Here is a 16,788-nt window from a genome sequence, read left to right as displayed (position 1 = left end):
GAAGATAGGACATGAGACTTAGGTTTTCCCCAAAATTGTAAATTACGACATCTGTACAAAAGATTAGAAATTCAAGTGTCTCTTTGCCTGACACATACAAAGTTACATAAAATTGTGACTCCGATTTTGATATCCTCCTCATTGAGGAGAAGTGAATACATACGTAACTCACGCAGTTCTTGCTAAAGGAGCTGCTTTGAAAGTTCTCTTGCTGACGTTACATCATGAATAGTGACCGAGGAGAAGTGTTTCATTCAACCATATCAAAAAGCTGAATAGTAACTTGATGCCACCTGTTAAGGTTTCTGTAAGGGCTTGCTTTGTTTGTTTGGAGTTATTTGTTTATGGTATATGTTTTTTATTTGTTTTGTTTGGGCTTTCTTTTGTTTTTTGGATTTTTTTTTTTCTGGTCTGCATATAATGTTTCTACCACACATTTGACTGATGAGCCTGTGGTGCTCAGCCTGCCATGCTGGGTCTGCTCTGACGTGCTGAATTGCTCAAGGTGGTTCTCTCTTCATTGCCTCCTCAGGCTGTGATGGCCAGCGACTTTGCCATTTCTCAGTTTAAACATCTCAGCAAGCTCCTCCTTGTCCACGGGCACTGGTGTTACACACGACTGTCCAACATGATCCTCTACTTTTTCTACAAGAACGTGGTATGTAGCTGCAGAGGATCTATCCCTTTCCCCCTCCCACCTTTCAATCCTGCTTGCTTATGGGATGAAAAGGAAGTGCCCTGCCCTAACCGGTGTGGCTCAGTGGATAGAGTGTCAGCCTACATACTGCAGGTTCCCAGGTTCAATTCCGGTCAAGGGCATGTACCTTGGTTGCAGGCACATCCCTGTTAGGAAGTATGCAAGAGGCAGCTGATCAATGTTTCTCTCATTGATGTTTCTAGCTCTCTATCCCTCTCCATTCGAAGTCTCTGTTAAAAAAAAATCAATAAAATATATTATTTTTTAAAAAAGAGAAAAGAGCCGAAACCGGTTTGGCTCAGTGGATAGAGTGTTGGCTTGGGGACTGAAGGGACCCGGGTTCGATTTCAGTCAAGGGCATGTACCTTGGTTGCGGGCACATCCCAGTAGGGGGTGTGCAAGAGGCAGCTGATGATGACTCTCTCATCGATGTTTCTAGCTCTCTATCTCTCTCCCTTCCTCTCTGTACAAAATCAATAAAATATATATTTTTTAAAAACAAAATAAAATGAAAGTAACAATCTTATAAAAGAGAGAGAGAGAGAGAGAGAGAGAGAGAGAGAGAGAGAGAGAGAAGAAAGAAAAGAAAAGAAAATGAAGTGCCCTACACGAAGCTCACTTCCCTCACTGATGTGTTGGGGGCAGCCAGGAGCACCCCTGCTGTCTTAATGGAAATAATCTGGAATGTGCTATGTTTCAGCTGCTGACAGCCAATTGCTAGGCTTGTCCACCCGCTCGCATGTTCTATTCCCTGTGTGTTTAAATTCAATTAAGGCCTGTCTGGTTCATTTAAAATCCAATTTCTGACCTTCCCTATAAAGGTTGTGACAAGCAGGATTACGAAATGTTTAATACCACCTGTCATTGGCGAATGAAAAGGTTTGCTTCCATTTTACAGGAGCTCCCAAACATAGCTGCTGTCCCCACATTGATGTTCCTTATGTTACATGGAAGATATAGATGAAACCCAGTAGGATGCCTTATCTCATAGCTGGCAGGCATTTACAGCAGGAGGATCCTCTAGCAAGCCTCTAAAATGTATCTGGGCCATCACGGACTTAGTTTATTTGAGACAAAATGTGGGAGGGAACAATGCAGAGTATATGCCCCTGGCCACCAGGATGACTGACAGCCCTGCTGTGCCTGGGAATGTCCCCGTTTGGGTAGCAAAAGTCCCATCTCCTGGAAAACGCCTCAGTCCTAAGCGAACTGGATGGTTGTTCATCCTGTTGGCACTGTCCCATTTCATCACTAAAAAATTATCGTGGACCCCAAAAGCAAGAGAACGAACATGTGTTGTGTGCCTGGTACGTACCAGGCATGGGACTGGGTTCTCTTCATCCAGAGCCAAAATATCTCAAGTTGAATACCGGCTCTGCCACTTATTAGCCAGGTAACGTTGGGCAACTTCCTTAGTCCCCCCTGTGCCTCAGTTTCCTCATCTGTAAGATGGGGACAAGAATAATTCCCAAGTGGTTATGATGATTACATGAATTCTCTATAAAGCTTAGAACTGTGCCAGCACCACACAGTACGTACCCGTCTACCAGTGACATATCTGGTGTGTGTGTTTGAATTTAATAAACCATTTGCCCCCCCCTCCCCTCCCTGTCCCCATAAAAGCTGCACGGTAAGATGTGGTCTTCCTTTTGTAAGTAAGGAAACTGCCTGAGGTTGCGCCCGCAGGTGGGAATGGCGGCTTGTGGAGGTGGAGTCAGTCCCACTGGCATTGCTGTTTCTAAGACGCCCGTGTCCCTCTTTGTGTTCCCAGGCCTATGTGAACCTCCTTTTCTGGTACCAGTTCTTTTGTGGGTTTTCAGGAACATCCATGACTGACTACTGGGTTTTGATCTTCTTCAACCTCCTTTTTACATCCGCCCCTCCCGTCGTCTACGGCGTTTTGGAGAAAGACGTGTCTGCGGAGACCCTCATGCAGCTGCCCGAACTTTACCAGAGCGGCCAGGCATCAGAGGTAGGCGCTCAGGCTGGTGCACATCTGTGGCCAAAGCGTGGTGTTTCTCAGGCAGCCCAGCTCCGGTACTGTGGTACATGCAGAACTACTTAAAACTATTCGAATCAGCCGAAACCGGTTTGGCTCAGTGGATAGAGTGTCGGCCTGCGGACTGAAAGGTCCCGGGTTCGATTCCGGTCAAGGGCATGTACCTTGGCCAAGGGCCTATCCCCAGTGGGGGGTGTGCAAGAGGCAGCTGATCGATGACTCTCTCTCATCGATGTTTCTGACTCTCTGTCCCTCTCTCTTCCTCTCTGTAAAAAATCGATAAAATGTATTAAAAAAGAAAAAAGGGTCTCAGGTTCAATTAAAAAAAAACAAAACAAAAACCTTTTTTTATCATCTGGTTATTTCAGATCTCTGCTAACAGCAGATAATAAATTATCCATTTCTGAGGTGAACAGAGGTAAAATTATGAAATACCATAAGTACTTAGAAGAGAGAAAATCCAGAGTGTAGACCTTATAGCTCATGATATCTAGCATTTACTAAACTCCGCTCTGCCCTTTATTGTGCGATCCACTACGCATCCCTGTCTCACTTACCTCATGAAACACTCTGAGAGAGAACCTGGTGTTGTTCCTGTTCAGGGATGAAGAATCTGAACCTCGAAGGGGTTACGTAATTTTTCCAAAAACGTCACAGTTAGGAAATGGCAGAGCCAGTGCAAGACCCCTTCGGAATCTCATTCCAAAGCCAGAGTTAATTCCTCCAGGTTGTACTGTCACACAAAACTGGAGAGTATCTTCATGGCACCCTCCCCTTAAAACCATGCCCCGCCTCCACATTATCGATGTTTCAGTCCTTCCTGTCTGCCAGTGACATTTCACTCATACCTGTCTCCCTCTCCACCCTTCCCTCACTGCCCCGTTGTCTCTTAGAATATTACAGTTGCCGATGGAGTTAGCTGTCACAAAACTCTTTTCTTTCTAATTCATCTTTCACAAAATTAATAACCACCACCATTAAGATTGTGCTAACAAGCATTTATGTCATGCCTCCTGCATACCAGCCCATGTTTTAAAGTGCATAACATGCATAAATCTAATCCTCAAAATGACCCTGCAGGATAGATGCTATCATTATCCACACTGAGGTGAGGAAAGCCAGGCACAGGGAGGTACCTTAAGTATCTGCCCAGGTCCCGGGGCAAGTGTGCGGTGCAGGTGCACCCAGCTCCTGAGCCCATGGTGCCTACCATTAATGCTTTGCTGCAGAAAGAACACTGATGCTGCCTTTAGTCTTTGGGTTTCCCCAACACAAACATCATGGTATTTAGTGACAGAAGTGCAAAGTGCTCTCGCAAGCAAGCGCATTGTCAGGATCACGGGAACTGAGGTGGACCAGTAACCTAAAGACACCTGCCGAGGGGGATCAGCCTCGTCAGATATTCCAGTCTTGAGAAGAGGATTCTGTTAGTGAAGACTGTTTCATTTGCAAGTGACAAAAAACCAAATTGGCTTACTGAGAAAGGGGAATTAATTGTCTCATATAGTTGCAAAATCCAGGTGTGATGGTAACAGAACACTACTATTCTTACAGCACCAGTAAATGTCCTCGTTTATAGTTATGTTATCACTCACTGGCCAAGGTGGAGTCCCAGGCCTTTGCCTGTGTTTTATCACTGTTTTCTCATTGACCAGGCCTGGGACGTGGATCTTTCCTCATTAGGGCTGACCACGTGGTCAGGGTTGGGAAGAAGGGTTTTCTGTGGAAGGACTGGACGGCCAGGACTGAGGCCCCCCAGATGAAATCTGTATGTTGACCTTCTGTTACTGTTCTTTAGATGGTGACACAGATCAGCGTGTTGGAAAGTATGGGTTCTGTTTAGCTTGAATTTAAATTCTGTGTCTGTGGTGTGTGACCTTTGTAGGTTATTTAACTCACCTGCCCTTCGGTTCCCTTACAGAGATGGTGTGAGAATTAAGTAAGATCCTATGTGTAAAAGTCCTAGCTCTCAATATTGTTATATTTTAACCCCCCAAATTAACCAGACATTTGAGGAAACCCCATGTTTAAGATGGTGTGTTACTTTTCATTAGTCCAGCTTTATTCTGGCTTGAACTGCCTTTCCAGCTGGGAGACTAATTTGACGCCCATAGGTTATGTGAGGGAGTCACCACAGAGGCTCAGTCACACATTTCGCTTTCTGAGAAGAAATCCTTATAATCCTTTAATGTCATCTATTCAGATCAAATAGAGACTTGGGGTTTTCCTAAATGAGCCCAATCTGACTTAAAGGTCCAAGCCAGAAGGCAGGAATGTGTGGTTGATATTAATGAGGGTTGTCTTGTACCCAGGCCTAAGAAAAATTCCAGGTCCACTGGAGAATGAGAGGTGAGAGCGGGCCCTTCAGAATGTTTATAGCTGGTGTTTTATTTATTTATTTTATTGTTCATCAGGTTTTTTAATTTCCTTGTTTTTTTTTTTAATTAATAAACTTTTATATTTTTAAGAATAAATTTTAAAAGCTAATAATTTTAAACCTTGTTTTTTCTGCCCTGGGAACTGAGAAGCAAACTTGTTTACATGTAAACTTGCCCTTAGGCTATCAAAAGGCGTAGCCATTCAAATGTAAATGAACACATTGTTTAAAGATAGCTGCTGTCTGGAATTGGATTACCTGTTCTGGGTGGGAAGGGCTTGTCCTCCCCTTTCTCCATTAAATTTAAGGTGTTAGCTTTAAAACCTCTTTTTGGTCAGAGACCTTAAACTTTCAGAACTTTAAATTTTTCAAGTAGCATATTAATTACTTAGCATTTTCTCAAATCAATAATACCTCCACTTTCCCAAGGATACACTTCAAACAAAAGACACATCCAAATAGATCAACCAACCTCATCCAGACCCCACACAAGGCACTCACAGATCAACCCCCCAGCGCTATAACAACTCAACACATGCAGATCTAAGCCTTCATCACTTGATTCAGCAGACCCTCAAGTTCCCCCAAAAGTTTCCAGCCATGTCTGAGAAGCAGCCCTGGGGCATGGGCAGGCGAGGAGCGAGCTGCTGCGAGCCTGGCCGCTGCTGCTCCGGGCCTGGCTGCTGCTGCTCTGGGCCTGGCTGATCCGGGCCCAGCCGCTCCGGGCCTGGTAGCTCCTGGCCTGGCTGCTTCGAGCCTGGCTGCTGCTGCTCCGGGCCTGGCTACAGCTGGTGTTTTAAAAGCCCATTTGTACAAGCTGAAGATTGTAGTTTGTCCTTATTCCTGGAAGAGTTGAGGTTATTGTTTCCTGTTGTTGAGCCCTGTTATCAATCCTTTGCACACATTGTTCTACTGAGCCAGCTGGTTTTATAATACACTAGAGGCCCAGTGCATGAAATTCCTGCATGGGGGGAGGTGTCCTTCAGCCCATCCTACACCCTCTTCAATCTGGGACATCCCTCTCACGATCCACAACTGCTGGCTCCCAGCTGCCCTCCCCTGCAGGCCTGGTCCCCCTGAACTGCCCTCCCCTGCTGACCTGGTCACCCCTAATTTCCCATAGCTGCCCTCCCCTGAAGGCCATCTGTGGCAGCCATCTTGTGGTAGCCATCTTTGACCACATGGAGGCAGCCATCTTGTGTATTGTTGTGGCGGTTAATTTGCATATTACTCTTTTATTGGATAGGCTGATAATAGACAGATTCCAGCATGTGGCTACTGATAAAAAATAATTGACTTCATTGACTTTACCTTCCAGAAGAGTTGCCCTTTTTTTGAACCTCGTCTCCAAATAAATTTTTTATTTTATGCTGAGGTCATTTCCTATCTCCATTGTCATGAAATATACTCTCCCGGGTTATAGAATCTTTCTCCTGAGAAGGAGATAGGTCTGGGAGGCTGCAGTCAAAGGCTTCCCTTCCAAGAAGCGGTTGTCTTTACCCATCTTTCACCACCCTCACAGAGTTCCTTTCTGGCTTTAACTTCATGTCCAGATTTTGCCTTTCAGTTTCCAGGAGATCTCGTGAGTTATTTCCTTCAGCCTCTCATTTATCTTACCCTTGACCCTTCTCTCTCTACTTTCTGTAGTCCCCTTACTCACATGAATGTATACAAGTTATTATTATTATTAAATTTTTAAAAAATTTTTGCTCTAAGTTTTTTAAGCAACCTCTGTTTTCCCAGAAGCCCGAAGTTGTATTTTAACTTATTCCCAAATTGTCTCTCTTGTCCTGTGGCATTTGGTTGACCCTTGGACTCTGCCGTGTTCTCTCTCACCATTTGATTGTGCTTCTACTTAGATTTTATGGACATTTGGATGAAGGAAGGCAGGTCAAAGATTCCCTCATTTCCGATGAGAAAATAGTAAAAGAAGGTACAGGGAAAAGTAGGCTGGAAACAATGAATCTTCATTGTTTGATTTTTTCCAAAGGACAGATAAAAAAGGATAGATATAAAAGTTGCAAGTGTAGTCTTTTGAAGAGTGGAAGGAAGTATATGGAGAATTTGTACACTTATAAAGCTTCAGGAGACAATTGGATATTTTTCAAGGAGATTTTAGCCTCTTTTTTTTCATTTGGAAGGTAATAAAACTAAGAACATGTTAACAAAATAGAAGGCTGGCTCAGGGATATGCTACATGTGATGCCATTTTTGTCTGTGGCAGATATCACTAATAAACTATAATGTTCTACCCTTCCCACTGGGTCTGAATGCAGCTTCCGAATCCTTTTGCACACACATTACCATCCAATCCAAGTTGGTTTCGGATTGAAACCTGTTTTCAATTACTTGTGACTAGTGTCTCTACTTGATTTCTGTTTCTTTCTATAAGTTTTTGGTAAGAAGCTCATGATAAGTTACATAAGGGTAGTATATTACTCCAACAAATATTTGTGAAGTACTTGCTCTGTGCCAGGTACTGTTTTAAACATTTGAATTAAAGAATCAAAATCCCACTCTATAAAACTTGTATTCAGTTGAGAGGACCAGAAAATCACTATGTAAACAAAATGAGATTATTTTTTTATGGTGATGAGAGACTTCTAAGGATGCCAGGGTAGTAAAGGATCGAGCGGGCATTGCTTTCAGACTGGTCTGGAATGCCTCCCTGAGGAAGTGATACCTGAGCTAGGATATGAATAGTGAAGAACTGGTCATGTGGGAGGTCCAGGGCAAAGGATTTCTGGTAGAGAAAACAGCACTAGCGAAGACTCAGGAAACAATGGATTTGATATGTTTGAGGAACAGAATGAACTCTGTGTGGTGGGAGGGTGGGAAGGAGGATAAGAATTGTAGGGGTGACCCTGGAGAGCAGGGACTCCATGAGCAGATCATGCAGGACCTCATAGACCCAGGGAAGGAGCTTAGATTGCATTGGAAATGCAGTGCAAGGTGATTGGAGGGAGTCACTTTTTTTAATTTGGGAGATGTTGTGATCTAATTTATAGTTTTTAAAAACATCTGGCTGCTATGAAAAGGTTGAATTAGAGTAGGAGAGGAGGCAAAGAGGCTAGATAGTTGGCTATCCAGTCACTTATAGATTGGATGGCGAATTAGAATGAAGAGTGTAGTAGAGATAGAGAGAAGTAGATAAATTTGGAGACATTTTTGAAACAGCATTTTCTGGTCAATAGGAAATGAGAAGTGAGTATCACTCTCTCTATTTGAGGTAGCTTTATGTTTGATGCAGTGACTAAAGCAACACGTTAAAGAGTTCCTTCAAGGGTTTTTTCAACTGTGAACTAGTTCAATATCTTCTCATATTCTCCCACCACTATTTGCAAATCCATGTTTTTTGAGTGAACAAATGAAGTAAGAGAGGTTTCTCCCAGAGAAGCAAATATAAGTACTAGCTTGTATTGTACCTTAACTCTGCTTGGCCCTTATTAATCTTTCTTCCTCCCTGATATTTGTTTCCTTCTCAGGCATACTTACCCCTCACCTTCTGGATCACCTTGTTGGATGCCTTTTATCAAAGCCTGGTCTGCTTCTTTGTGCCTTACTATGTGAGTCCGTGTCCACTCAGAGGGTTTGTTACAAATTAATCGATGATGCTTCTTTGTACTCTTTGGCTGGGTATGTTAGGGCAGATTGCTCGTAGTATCAAGTTGATTATTAACTGACTAAATTATTACAACCCCCCCCCCCCCAAAAAAAAAAAAAATAGATTTTAGATAATGGATTAAATTTGGAAAGAAATACCTAGGTAAGTCCTCTTAGGTCTTTTTTTTTGGTTCTTTACTGCTTGATAATTTTTTTTCAATGATTTAAATAAAATTGAAAGTCTGGCAATATAATTGAATGAATCAAAATCAGAGAGGAAAAGCCAGAATATAATATCTATTTTTAGTGAATGCTGGGCTAATTCTATCAGGATGACATTCAGAGTATTACATTTAAGCTCTTATAAATAGTTTTCCCAAAAATAAAAAATAAAAAACCTGTTTTACAGGTAAAGGATGGAAGAAATGTTACTAAGCAAAGAATGTGTACAAATTAATTTAAAAAGTTAGGCCAACACCAAGTACAGAGCAGCATGATATAGCCGCTCATCCACACACCCATCCCTGGGAGAAAACAGTCGTTTGATCATGGATGGTGTTATTATTATGGTAGAATAAAAAAGATGACAGTCTCTGAGTTAACAATTTCTATTGTTTAGTTCTTTATTCAAATAAAATGACTTGACTTTTCCCAGGTACAAACATCCTGGATAAACTGCATTTCAAGAGCAATATAGATTGGGCAATCTGAAGTGCGTTCAGAAAAGAGTGACTAGAATTTAAAAGATCAGACAATTGTGTCATATGGGGAATAATTTAAGGAGTCGAAAACATATATCTAGAAGAGGAGAGGATATTTAATTATCAGAGATATAAACTCAGGTTAGCCACGATTGCTATTTCAAGATTTGCAGCTCTGTTAAATAGAACATATTTGATATTTCTCCATGCCTTAAAGAGCAGGAAGTTTGAGTAGAAGTTTTCAGGAAGATGGATTACGATTCAGAATAAAGAGAAATCCCAAATGAAAAGTTCACAGATTAGATAGCCTGTCTGAGAGGGCGCCAGCCTCTCTCGTCTAGAAATGTTCAAGTTTATCCTAAATGACCAGTTACTGGGAACGTTGTAAAAGGGACTCGGTGCTTTGCTGAGCTATGGGATAGAGGAATGATGCTCACACCACGGAGTGTGCATGACTCTCCGAGATCACCTCCTGCCGTCCTCTCTTTGCAGACCTACCAGGGCTCAGACATCGACATCTTTACGTTTGGAAACCCCCTGAACACAGCTGCTCTGTTCATCATTCTCCTCCATCTGGTCATTGAAAGCAAGAGTTTGGTGAGTGGCTTTTCCGAAGTAGCCTGAACGCGTTGTGCTTGGGAAAATGTCTTCTGTTAGCAGGGCCCCTCCCGAGCCCTTCCCGCCTGGAAGACAAGTGGTAATGAAAAGAGCGATGTCCCCATGGAAGAAGGGGGATACGTAGCTTGTGGATTGTTGATGGTTTGGTGCCAGGATGCAGCCAGGAAAGGGGAACACACCTGCCTGGTGTCCACAGTGGAGGGTTCGTGGAGGGGTGTCAGGTGGAGCAACAGTTATCCTTCTGTGGCCAGCATTCTTCAAGACCAAGCTGATGCCTTCCAACCCAAATAAAAAGAGGTGTTATGCTGTCAGTTCTGGTATACTGACTCTAGTTAGTAAGTGATGATTTTATGACTTTCTCATAATACAAAATAAATATATTTTCTCCCTCAGAATTTCTACCATTTGCTTAAATCTGGGTCTTTTTAACTTAGTTGCTGAGTTAATGGTAAAATTAAGTCTTTTCATCAAAATGGTTGCAAGGTAGCTCTCTGCAGCAAAACCTTAGTGTGGGATTTAGACAAAGGGAGCTTTATTGCAAACCTTCCCTTGCAGATAGAGCACACCCACCCACCTCAGGAGCATAAACTACCTCTGTGATTATTATGCTGCTCACTCATCTCCATTGGTATCATCTCTGCTGTAGTCAAACTCACTGTCATCTCACAGCCTCCTTAATCTTCCCACCTCTGCCTTGACCTCTCTCTAGCCCTTCTCTACAAAACAACCAGGATCATTCATGAAGACATAAATCCTACCTTTTTGCTCTCCTTTGGTGGAAATCTTTCAGCAGCTTCCCAATGTACTTGTAATCTATACTAATAAAAGGGTAGTATGCTAATTAGACCCAGACACCTTCCAGACAAAGCCACGGGGGCAATCAAGCTGGCAGGGGAGGGCAGTTAGAGGTGATGAGGCTGGCAGTGGAAGGCAGTTATGGGCCATCTGGCTGGCAGAGGTGGGCAGTTAGGGGCCATGAGGCCAGCAGGGGAGCAGTTAAGGGGTGATTAAGCCAGCAGGCAGAGGTGGCTAGAGGCTATCATGCAGGTAGGCAGGCAGGCAAGCAGGGTCCCAGATTGTGAAAGGGATGTCCAACTGCTAGTTTAAGCCTGATCCCTGCAGTTAGACATCCCTCAAGGACTCCCTGGTTGGAGAGGGTACAGGCTGGGCTAAGGGACTCCTCCTCCCCCACTCTCCTCTGTGCACGAATTTCGTGAACCAGGCCTCTAGTAAAATATAAAAGTCCTAAGGTGGCCTGTGAGACTTCATGCAGTGACACCTCTACTTCTCTCTCCCACCTCATTTCCACTTATTTGTGGCCTGGAACCACACGGGGTCTCTCTCTCTCTCTCTCTTTCTCTCTCTCTCTCTCTCTCTCTCTCTCAGTTTCTCAGATACATTGAGCTCATTACACATCAGAGCCTCAGCATTTACCACATCTTCTGATGGGAGTCGTCCTTGTTCCCCTTGGATCCCTGTTCTTCACCCAGCTCCTAAGTTACCTGAGGTCTCAGCAAAAATGCTCCTCTGCCAAGAGCCTCTCCCCAGCCACCCAGTTTTCTCATGTCATCCTCTTGTTTTATTCATAGTTCTAATAATAACTTATAATTATTCATTTAATTATGTGATTACCTGATTGATGTTTCTCTTCTGCATTACATTATCATCTCTTTGAGGGCCCTGTTCATGTTGATTTTTTTTTCACCACTGTGTTCCATTATTATCTATGACAAGACTGGCACACAGTATGTGCAAAGATATTCGAATGGGTAAATGAATGATTATATGATTAACCAGTGTTTGGGGTCTGTTTACCATCCTGATAGTGATGTATTTCAAACAGAAAGTAGCTGAGTGAGGTTACAGTTTAAAATGTCACATGAGCTATTATTAGAAGTGTATATCATGATTTCTAAAGAGGGCTGAGCATTTTTTGGAATCCCTCGCTTTGTGTATAACCTATTTATAAGCCTCAAGTATAGTAAAAGGTTAATTAATACCAGGTGAGGAGGATAAAGGGAATTCTAGAACTAAAATACTTGATATTGTTTGATCTGTTTAGGTTCATCATTAAGCAATTATGTAGGTACTTTTGGTTACTGCCTAGGGAAGGGTCATAAATTCTGACATTTATGCATGTCCTGAAAGATCTAACACAAAATGTGAGTTCACTGGGCAACAGCAATCTGCTCTGGCTAACCTGAGCAAATAGGAAAGTTATTAAAAGTATCTGGAATAGCCCTGGTAAAACAAAACATAACAAAAACATCCGAGGAACCCGGAGATCCGGGAACAGAAACTAGTGGGCAGGCTTGTCGGGATGGTTCTCTGCTCTGAATTGACCCCAGTCCTTTCTTTCTGCTCTTGCCTCATTGTGCCCCGAGCATATTCCGTGGTGACAGAATTATATTCCCTTGGCTCCAGTCACAGGCTTTGCCCAGAGGAGCAATGTGTTGCCAAGACTGTGATAATGCCCGTGTCCTCGTAAGAGGAAGGGAAGTGAGAGCTAAGTGCCAAGAAAAACAGTGGCTGCTCTATAAAGGATGCATCATTAAAGACTTGTCTCCATGCCAGAAAGAAACGATTTTTTAATGATGGTTTCTCCCTGGCGTGAGAATCAAATTGTTTCTTATGCTCGGGGCCTTTTCAATGAGTCAGCCATCCTGAGACCAGGAATGGCTTTCCCTTCCCCTCTTGCTCACCATCTCATTGTCACCTCCCACCTCCCTGTTGGTTTTTACCCAATTTCCCTTGACCTTAACTTCCTTGTATCAATTTATTTTCATGTGTCAGCTCCATCAAGGCACTGTCTCGCTTGCCAAAGCCCATGTTAACTTTCGGGCAGTAGGCTCATTTGAGAAAGAAGACATCGTTGTTTTAGAGTCATGAGATCCTATGGATTTAGCCTATATTTTCTAAGCAGTTTGTACATTTTACAAAAATAAATTTAAAAAAAAGCAACCTTTGTGACTTTTGAAGATATTGACCATGGGGAAATACTTGACACGACTGAGCGTGAAGGAAAAAATGGGCTCCTGTTTGGAAAGTGTAACGGTGGGAAAATAAAAAAGACGAATAAAGGCAGTGCTTTCCCCAAAAGCATACAGAGCTAAAGTATACACTGTGATTTAGGCAGGACTGTATATGCACTGCACTAAACAACACTGGAGACCACATAATGCGAAGGTGTTTTTCTCATCATACTTCACATCATGTCAAAGAGGAAGTCTGTCAAAGAGGGGCTGTTCTGTTTTATCACAACAATTCTCGCTAATTTCCTATTGTAACAGAGAAACATCGATCAGACCATCGAACCTCAGAGGGGAGGTAGGGGAGGATGGGGGTCAGGGGGAAAGATCAACCAAAGGACTTGTATGCGAGCATATAAGCCTAACCAATGGACACAGAGACGAGGGGGATGAGGGCATGAGTGGGGGAGATGGTGGGGGTTAATAGGGGAATAAGGACACATATGTAACACCTTAGGCCCTACAGCAGCGGTCTCAACCTGTGGGTCATAACCCACAGGTTGAGAACCACTAGCAGGGTCGCCTAAGACAATCGGAAAACACAGATGTCTACGATTCATAACAGCAAAATTACAGTTATGAAGTAGCAATGAAAATAATTGGGGGTCACCACATGTTGGGGGTCACCACAACATGAGGAACTGTATTAAAGGGTCGCAGCATTAAAAAAGTTGAGAACCACTGCTAAATAAATTAAAACAAACAAACAAACAAAAACAACGAAAAAACAAACAAGAAAAAAAACAGACCAGCCTCCAGACTTAGCACTATTAATACAGGTAATGCTAATGCTTATTTTTTTCTAAATAAAGGTAATTAAATAGCCATTTTAGAGAAAAATATTTTTTAAAAGAATATTGCAGGCTGTACATGAATATGAAGGTGGCTAGGTGATGCTGTGATCCACAAGGATTTATTTCTTGCACACTAGTGTGTAAAGTTAACTACGGTTGTAGACAATCTTCCTGAGGGGTGGCTCTAGACCCAGCTGAGTCTCAGAGCTCTACCTTCTGGAACTGTCCCCAAGGGGAACTTCTTGGTCAACATGGAAGGAAAGGAGACAGCATAGAAAATATGCACCAGCTCTTTCCCTGCTTCTGACCTCAAAGTTGTGCATGTCCCTTCCATTCACATTTCAATGGTCAAAGCAAGAGAGGTGGCCAGGCTTACTTTTGAGAGGATGGGAGAAGTACAATCCTTCTGAATGCTTATTTGAGGAAAAGAATGAGAATATTGGTGGGCAACAGTAATTACTACAACAATGTGAATGGATAAAGTTTGAGGTTCACTGGATTAAAGTATTACCTTAATGAAGAAACAGACTAATGGGTGAGACTATATGAAAAAAAAAATTAATGAGAAAATCCAACTATCTCATGGTTCGTGGATTATACAGAATAAACTAGTGCCCAGCTGGTGTAGTTCAGTGACCGAGGATCAACTTATGGACCAGGAGGTCACAGTTCGATTCCCGTTCAGGGCACATGCCCCAGTTGTGAGCTCGATCCTCAGTGTGTGGTGTGCAGGAGGCAGCCGATCAATGATTCTCTTTCATCACTGATGTTTCTATATCTCTCTCCCCTCCCTTCCTCTCTGAAATCAATAATAATGCATTTCTAAAAAATAACCAAAATAAACTAGTCATCAGAATTACCTTTTGGCACTTGACTTCGTTTTTCCCAATTTAAATAGGGATCCGAGCTATTCATGAAAGATGCTCTTGTCTGAACACTTCGATATTTTTGTGTTTTGTTTCTTGAGGTGTCACCCCATCCACCTGCTGCCTAGACACGTTGTCTCTGCAGCACAGCTGCAAACCCCGTGAGCCAGCGTTCACTCCCCTGTGCCTCTTGTCTTGCAGACGTGGGTCCACGTGCTGGTCATCGTTGGGAGCATCCTGTCTTACTTCTTGTTCGCCTTGGCGTTTGGAGCCATGTGTGTCACTTGCAACCCCCCCTCCAACCCCTACTGGATCATGCAGGAGCACCTGCTGGACCCCGTCTTCTACTTCGTCTGCGTCCTCACCATCTGCGTGGCCCTTCTCCCCAGGTATGGTATTGGTTTTACCACCAGGAGCATGTGTGAAGTCAGAGCCCTAGATTCTCCACGCAGCTGCTAAGAATGCATGGCAGACTATCCAGTTAGCAGTGAAGAAGTCAGTCTGTCTTCCAGTTAAAGTATTGTTTTTTAATTATTTTACCGGAGAACAAAAGTGATATATTCAAAGGGAAGGTTTGTTTCTCGGGGGAAACTCTAATCTGGTGGACAGTCCAGGCCACAGGACAGAGCATCTTTGCCGGTTATCCGACGACTTAGTTCCTCTCCTCTATCTTTTTGTGCTGCCATCTTCCACTGCTCATAGACATGTAAAACCACACAACTTTTCTTCCTTATTTGACTTCAGTTATTCTTCCCATTCTAGGTTTAACTGATTTCTGTTATGGCATGGGATGAAAATGGCTGAGAAGTATGCATGGGTTTTTAATCTATAGATCCTTTCAAGTCTGTGAGAGCTCTTCTTCTTTACAGTTTTATAAAATCTGTCTAGCTGAAAGCACGATAGAAATAGTTGTTTTATATTTTTAAACATGATCTGAGAGTCAAAATGGTGATTTCATGTTATTCTCTAACAGGGTTGGCAAACTGTGACTTTCAGATCAAATCTGGCCTGCTGCCTGGTTTTGTAAATAAAGTAATATTGGAACATGGCCATGCTCATTAATTACTGTCTGTGGCTGCCTTTGCTCTACAGCGGAGTTGAATAGTTGCAGCAAGGCTAAATGGCTTGCAACCTTACTACCTAGCCCATTGGAAGAAGTTTGCCAACCCCGATCTACAGCACCACCATCAAGCACCACGGCCCCAAACCTGTTTTGCTAATGGGTGTCTCTTCTAGAAATGCACCAGGAAAACCCACCGAGTCATTCTGTGGTGGTCTCAGTTGCCTACTTAACCATTTCTCTTAAACTGAAGTGCTTCTGTGGTGTTCTCTGGTATTCCCAGCCCTAAGATTGAAAATACTAACAAGATGAACTTGTAGAATTTATGAAGAAACAATTCCTTTAAAGTTGTAGCCTTCAAAAATCCCTTCAAGAGTACTACCATTAAAATTCTAATATTGTAGCCGAAACCGGTTTGGCTCAGTGGATAGAGCGTCGGCCTGTGGACCGAAAGGTCCCAGGTTCAATTCCGGTCAAGGGCATGTATGTTGGTTGCGGGCACATACCCAGTGGGGGGTGTGCAAGAGGCAGCTGATCGATGATGATTCTCTCTCATTGATGTTTCTAACTCTTTGTCCCTCTCTGTTCCTCTCTGTAAAAAAAATCAATAAAATATATATATTTTTTAAAATTCTAATATTGCTGTGGTAGGCTGAAAAAAATGGCCCCCTATAAAGATATTCATGTCCTAATCCTTAGAACCTGTAAGTACTACCTTACGTAGCAAACATAGTCTTTGCAGATGCAATTATGTTAAGGGTGTTGAGTCAGGGAGAATATCCTGCATTACCCGGGTGGGCCCTAAATGTAATAGCAAGTGTCCTTATAAGAGAGAGGCAGAAGGAGATCCGACCAGACAAAAGAGAAGGCACCGTGACCAGGGGGCCAGAGTTTCCTTCGCCATAAACCAAGGCACGCTGACAGCCCCTGGGAGCCGGAAGAAGCAAGGCGTGGGTTCTCCAGAGGGAGCATGGGCCTTCTGAAACATTCCCTTTGGCCAGCGAAAGTGTTTTCAGAGTCTGACCTTCAGAACTATGAGAGAAT

The 16,788-nt window shown here is 43.0% G+C and overlaps 1 protein-coding gene across 4 annotated transcripts in view; it reads left to right on the top strand.

The window, feature by feature from the left end:
- Nucleotides 1–16,788, top strand: part of ATP10D (ATPase phospholipid transporting 10D (putative)) — a 75,019-nt gene that overhangs the window by 55,447 nt on the left and 2,784 nt on the right. For 2 of the 4 annotated variants that reach the window (XM_084899737.1, XM_084899738.1), the window contains 5 exons: nt 533–658; nt 2,469–2,669; nt 8,559–8,639; nt 9,870–9,974; nt 14,886–15,073. In XM_084899737.1, the coding sequence (XP_084755863.1) occupies nt 533–658; nt 2,469–2,669; nt 8,559–8,639; nt 9,870–9,974; nt 14,886–15,073 (701 nt within the window). The remainder of the gene's footprint in view (nt 1–532; nt 659–2,468; nt 2,670–8,558; nt 8,640–9,869; nt 9,975–14,885; nt 15,074–16,788) is intronic. The other 2 variants (XR_014796411.1, XM_084899739.1) reach the window with 2 other exon arrangements.

Source organism: Pipistrellus hanaki (assembly GCF_964339955.1).
Source record: "Pipistrellus hanaki genome assembly, chromosome: 1".
Taxonomy (NCBI): Eukaryota; Metazoa; Chordata; class Mammalia; order Chiroptera; family Vespertilionidae; genus Pipistrellus; species Pipistrellus hanaki.
Note: the sequence above shows the minus strand (reverse complement) of the source record. Positions and strands in the feature narration are given on the sequence as shown.